This window comes from Pseudomyrmex gracilis, unplaced genomic scaffold (genome assembly GCF_002006095.1).
Source record: "Pseudomyrmex gracilis isolate BER0280 unplaced genomic scaffold, ASM200609v1 scaffold_1515, whole genome shotgun sequence".
Lineage (NCBI taxonomy): Eukaryota > Metazoa > Arthropoda > Insecta > Hymenoptera > Formicidae > Pseudomyrmex > Pseudomyrmex gracilis.
Genome location: NW_018022099.1, coordinates 18,806 through 25,572, shown reverse-complemented (window position 1 = coordinate 25,572; position 6,767 = coordinate 18,806). Strand labels below are relative to the sequence as shown.

Genomic DNA, 6,767 nt, shown 5'->3' with positions numbered 1-6,767 from the left:
AATATTATTTAGAACATAGCCAGCATGCGTTGGCAGTTCATAATAATTTTTACTCCAGCACACGTTTTCATAAGCGCCTCTGGGAAGAAAGACGAAGAACCATTATAGTCAAATACATGCATTTGACATTGTGGTATATTAATATTATTTAAAAACTAGCCAGCATGCGTTGGCAGTTCATAATAAGTTTTACTCCAGCACACGTTTTCATAAACGCCTCTGGGAAGAAAGACAAAGAACCATTATAGTCAAATACATGCATTTGACATTGTGGTATATTAATATTTAAAAAATAGCCAGCATGCGTTGGCAGTGTTTTCTATACTCACGTTAGTACAGATGATAGTCTAATGGAGAATCCCATAACACGAAATAATCACAATATACCGCAATTGATTACAACACAATATAAATGTAATACATTACAATGGATATTACGTAATTTATTACACTATAATGTAATATTACGCAACAGATGCAACATAAATATTCACTTTATGGATTCTGCACTAAAATTTTAAAAGTTTTACTTGTATTGTGTTGTAATGAAAACTTTGGTAAAAAAACACGTGCTCTGCAAAACGATTTATTTTCAAGTCGTTCTATGATAGTGCAAAACGCAATTGCAGTCACAAATCTCGCGGAAGTGACCAATCGTGTTGCAATTGAGTGATTTGACAGATGCAATTGATCGATTTCGTGAGACTTGCGTTTGCTTTCTGCAACTACTATAAAACGATCTTTATGTTTGTTTGTTTTTTTTATGTAGTCTTTTTAACGTGCCCAATGACCGTCGTGGCGATCTTTGCGAGCACAGTTGCCTTCTTCCCCCCACGTTGACTTGCACCTGCACTTTATTTACACCACTCTGTCTATTGATCTTAGAAAATAGTATGAAGCCTTAATTGCTTCCCACTCCCATACTCGCAGCCATTTCCATATATCCAGTGGGTAGCTCGCACCTAACCTATCCAGAACTTCGCGATAGCCTATTCTTTTTTCGTCATATATTGCACAATTAAACAATATGTGGTTGATAGTTTCCACCTCTGCTCCGCACTGGCATCTTGGTGATGTTACATAGTTTTTCCTAGCTAATGACTCACCTACATTAAAGTGATTTGCTCTCAGTCGGTTGACAAACGTTATTAGTCCCCTACTCACATTTTTTCCTGCAAACCACGGTGTACTTTCTTTTTGAATAAAGAACTCATTAAAATACTTTTGGCCTTTTATTTCTGCCTCCCTTACTATTTCCCCCTCTGTTTCCTGTTTCAATTGTCCCGCTACTTCTTCCTTAATGTCTTTATGTGGTACTTTATACTTTGTCGTATCCGTTGTTTCACTTGTTGTAGCTTGTTTTGCCATCTTGTCTGCCTCTTCATTGCCGCTTACTCCAACGTGGGATGGTGTCCATACCAACAATACTTCTACCTCCAGTTTACTTATTAGCCATATCTTATGTCTAATTTGTACTACATAAGGATTTATATGCACCGTAATATCACAGTTTGTTACCGCGTTGACTAGACTCTCTGAGTCACTACATATAAATACGTGTGTCCTTTTTCTTAGAGATCCTTCTTTTATTTTTTGTTCCACTAACAGAACGGCTTCTAGTATTGCCACCGCTTCTACCGAGTAGATGGTAAACATTTTTGGTGTTGTGTACCCTTTTTTAAAATTTTTTTCTGGCCACACTACTGCTGCACCAGTGCACTGTGCTTGTGTGCTTTTTGAACCATCTGTATAGATGAAAGTTGTTTCCCACTCCTCTCTACCATATTTTTCCACTATTTTTGTTACCATTTCTTCGTTTGTGATCTTTTTTAATTTTCTTAACGCTCCTAGTTCTTTTTCTTTTTTTATAACCATATTCTACATGTCATAGCTAGTGTTATACACTTCGTATCCTCCTGTCCATAGGTCTTTTGCGTGCTTTTTTAACTTATTCCATGCTTTATACAATACGCTACCGTCTCGCCCTGGGTTTCGTAACATTTCTCGTCTTTCCCTCCTACTCATTCTATCCATTACCCTTTCCGTTTCTTCTTTGTCTATCACCAGTTTTTTGCTCAAGAACGAAACTGCTAGGTATTCTGCTCTATGTTTCATTAGCATTACCTTGCTTTCTCCTATCATAACATTCGTTGGTGTGCTGTTTCTGTATCCTAGCGCTGTTCGAATTCCAACAAACTGGGCTTGTTCCACTTTATATCCTATCTTCTTCTTACTCGGGTAGTACAAAAATATTGCATAGTCCATTACTGACCTTACTAGGCTCTTGTATAATATCACAGCCGTATTGACCTCCATTCCCTCGCTTACCTTATTACACATTTTTAGTATTCTGTTTGCCATAAGAACCCTTTTCTTAACTCGACTAACTTGTTTTTCCATATTGCATTCCTCGTCAAACAGAATTCCTAAAAATGTGGCTTCTTTTTGACTAGTTATTGTCGTGTTTTGTACCTTCATTTGTACTCGTCTTCTTCTTCCCTCTGCTTTGCCGAATTCAAGTAGTGCTGTTTTTTCCGGTTGTAGGTCTAGTCCTATTTTCTTCAAGTTCTCCATTACCGTTTCGACACTTCTTGATAGTTTTTCTATCGCTGTTTCTATGTTGTCTACTCTTGTATACATTGCTATGTCATCTGCAAACTGTCTTACTTGTATATCTTTCTCTACTCCCTTCACCACCTCTTTTGTATATATCGAGTACAATACTGGACTTAATACCGCTTCCTGCGGTAGTCCTTTCCACACCTTGCGGTGTACAGATTCTCCTGTTCCAGTTATGAATTCTACGTCACGTCCTTTGAACCATTGTTGTATAAATTTGTTTATCTTCCAAGGGCACTTGTATTCCTCTAATTTTTTAACACATATATCGCCTAGGACATTATCATAGGCTGCTGACACATCCAAGAAAGCCGCCAGTGTTTTTTTCCGTTTTCATTACTATCTTGTATGTATGTTTTTAAATCGAACACATTCTCTGCACATGTTCTTCCCTTCCTGAATCCTCTCTGGGTTTCATGGATTATCCTTTTCTTTTCTGTCCACCACGTAAGTCGTTCATTTACTAATCTTTCCATTAGTTTACCTATACACGATGATAGCGATATAGGTCCGCACCTTTTCTTTTCCAGGTTTGTCTATGAATACTACCTGATATTCTCTCCATTGTCTTGGTGCTTCTCTGTCATTAAATACTTTGTTATACAATTCTAGAAGTTTGTTTTTTCATTCCCACGGCATTTCTTTGATCATTTTATACTCTATGTTGTCTCTTCCCGGTGCTGACTTGCTTTTTGTTCTTCGTAACACTCGTTCCATTTCTATCCATTGAAATTCTTTATTCATCTCTTCCTCCATGTCTTCTTCTTCTTCTCGTTCTTCTAGTTCCCTTTCTTGTTGTTCCGCCCATCCTGGTGACAATTTTTCTATGTTGTCTAGTATTTCTTTGTTTCTATCCTTGTTTTGCCATTTATTCCAGTCTATCACATGTGGTGGCTTTCTCAATGCCCTTATCTTATTCCACACGTATTTCATACCTGTATTTTTATTTATTGACCTGGCGAATTTTCTAAATCCTTCTCGTTTTTTGAAGCGTAACAGTTTCCTTGCTTCCGCTCTAGCCTTTTTAAATGCTATTAGGCTACTTATCGTTTTTTCTCTTTTAAAATGTTTTTGTTTTAGTCTTCTATTGTCTATTGCCTCCTTACATTCATTATCCCACCAACAACACGGGTTTTTATTATGTTTATTTGACTTATTCGTCTCTTTGTTGTTGTTCACATCCTTCTGTTGTTGGTTTCTTTTTATTTTTTCTGATGCTAGTCTCGCTGCTTCCTTGATTTCTTCACAAAATATGTCGTAGTTTTCTTGTCTAACTGTCTTTGTCCAAGATATATTCTCCACTATCTCTATTCTGCTTTCAAGTATTTCTTGGTATTCTTCCCAGTTTGTCTTTTTATTTGTGATTCTGTTAGATCGTTTTCTATATTGTTGTGGCGCCATTCCAATAGTAATTTCTATCGGATAGTGGTCTGATCCCCATGTATCTCCGATTATTTTATACTCTATTAAATGTGTTATTGCATTTCTTGCCCACACTAGGTCTATGTTTGAATCCCTTTGACCAATGTCTCCTAACCTTGTTATTGTATCAATGTTTACAACTATCATATTTTCATCTTCCATTTCTGTCAATAGTGCTTCCCCTTCGGCGTCTTCTATGTCACAATTCTATATTGGGTGATGTGCATTAAAATCCCCCATGATAATGACGTTGTCTTCTTGCTGTACCTTCCTCAATAGCTTTGTCCACATTCCTTTTTTAAAAGGCACATTGTGTTGTCTATATATTCCTATTATTGTAATAGTTTTTGTTTGTTCAGCTACATTTACATTTTCTATCGTTATTGCCACTGTCTCAATTCCTTTGACTAAATTCTCTATATCCTTTCTTTGTTTATATTTTAGGTTTTTTCTTATAATTATCATTACTCCTCCTCCTTTTTTACTTCCCTGTCTTACTTGATTAATCACGTGAAAGTTTTTCAAATTTACTTTATACGTGTTCTTAAGCCAGGTTTCGTTTATAACTGCTATGTCATATCTCATTTTGATGTAACTGAGGACCTCATCTTGTTTTGACTTCCACCCTCTCGCATTCCAGCACACTGCTTTAATATTGTTGTTGAGTCCCCATTTGTTCTTCTGTGTGTGTGATGTTGTTGGATCTGGAGTATTTCTTGCTGTTGTTTTTCCTTTGGTTTTTTTTTGTTTAGCTTGCATTATAAAACGATATTGTTTTTCTAAGGTCGGTCTCAGTAAAATTCTGGACCGTAGTTCCATTCCTCTTCTTCTCGTCTTTCTTGTCTTCGTTCTTCTCTTTCATCTATTTCTCTTCTTCGTGGGTTTTGTCTTACTCCGTGTATTGGTGTTGGTATGTACTCCCTTCTGTCTGATATTCTTCCCCTACCTCTATATATGTTATAACTAAATCTATTTCCTGCTCTGCTTCCTGCGTTTAGTTCTCGTGTCATTTTTAATGTTTCTTCTACTGCTTTTTGCACTAGCTTTCTTTCGTTATATGTCATATACGTTTCCATTTCATCTCTTATTCTGACAACTATTCTTTCTATTTGTTCCCGTGTACTTAGAGCTTCTTCTCTCTCTCTCCTTTCTCTTTTTTCTTCTTCCTCCTCCTCGGTTTCACTTTCTTGTTGTCTTGTCTCTACTGAGGGGGCCCACTTTACCTTTCTACTGCTTTGTTGTGGTTCTTTCTTTCCCTGTTCTTCACTTCTTTTGTTATCTTGGTTTTTCTCATATTTGTCTCTTTGTAGTTCTTTCTCTTTATTCATTTCTTCCCTTATTACCTTCTCGTTTCTTTTTTCACTGTCTCCTTCTTTACTTGTGCTTGGTTTGTTGCCAGCTTCCTTTTCTGGCTCCTGTCCGTTTTTCTTTGCTCGGACTATGTCTGCATACGAGATGTCATACCTAGTTCTTATGATGGCCTCCTCTGCTGCCATCCTTCTGGCCTCATGTATATTGACCTGATTTTCTGCCATTTTTCTTTTTAACTCTTTATTGAATTTGAGTTCCGTACATTCTTTGCTTGTCGGCAGATGGTTTCTTCCGCAATTTATGCACCGTGTTTTCCTTTCACATCTTCCGTGATAGTTTTGTCCACAATTAATACATCGCTTTGGTCTTTTACACCACTTTTTGAAGTGTTCGTACTTAAAGCAATTAAAGCATTGTCTAACTTCTTCCACAAAGGGTTTTACTGCCACATTCATCAACCCTTCGTACAGTCTGATTCCTCTTGGGAGGACGTTATCTGAGAACGTGATCAGTATCGCCTTGCATTTCCTCCACACTCTCCTACCTTGTTCCCTGGAATAGTACGTTTTTACCATTCGTTCTACTTATAATATATTGTCTGTTTTTTCCATCATCGTTATTAATTCTTCTATAGTGTCTTCTATCGGCCAATCGTATATAACTCCCTTTGTCTGCATTGAACTCGCATCGAGTTTGTATGTTATATCCGTGTCCTTGCTCGCTCCTCCCGCTATATTTCTGTCCAGGCATTTTTGTGCTGCCGCTGTCGACATAAAGGTTAGCATTACTTTTGTGGGGCTTACCGGTAGGACTTTTGTGGGTTTTAACCTATCTTTTTTGAGAATTGCCACTAATCTCAATGCCTGTTCTGTTTTTAACCCTACTTTCGATTTTCTTTCATTACCGACTGTTTGACTTCTAAGGGGGATATGGGCCATTATTTTAATTTCTCCTCTCATATCTCTAGGTACCTTATCTCTTTCTGTCTTTTCTTTTCGCAATTCGCCTTCTTTTTCCTTACCTCTTATTGTCAGTTCTTTGCACAATTTGCCGTTATATCGAACCCACTTTTCCCGCGCTTTTTCTATCGCACTTTCTTCGTCCTTCATTGAGTTTCCTTTGCTTTGTCCCTCCTCCTCTTCTTTTTCCTGCTCATTGACATCACTTTCCTCATTAATATTGTCATTTGTTGTTATTTCAACACCCATTTTCTCTTTTTTTTTGTTGTTTAGCTACTTTATTTTGTGTCTGCTCACCTTGTTCGCTATCAGTTCTACTAACCTCTCTTTTTCGTTTTCTGTCTACTTCCACTTCCATATCCATTTCCTCCTTCTCACACACTTTTCTCGCTATTTCGTCTAACTGTTCTTCCGTCATCCTGCTTTCTTCTTTTTTGTACATTTTTTTGTACTTGT

The 6,767-nt window shown here is 37.2% G+C and overlaps 1 protein-coding gene across 1 annotated transcript; it reads right to left on the bottom strand.

Moving 5' to 3' along the window:
* Positions 1-3,243: 3,243 nt before the first annotated feature.
* Positions 3,244-5,576, bottom strand: LOC109862226 (golgin subfamily A member 6-like protein 22). The gene is made up of 2 exons (XM_020442216.1): positions 5,265-5,576; positions 3,244-4,248 (listed from the first exon to the last, which is right to left on the bottom strand). The coding sequence occupies exons 1-2, from the start codon at positions 5,574-5,576 to the stop codon at positions 3,244-3,246; spliced, it is 1,317 nt and encodes a 438-aa protein (XP_020297805.1).
* Positions 5,577-6,767: the final 1,191 nt, after the last annotated feature.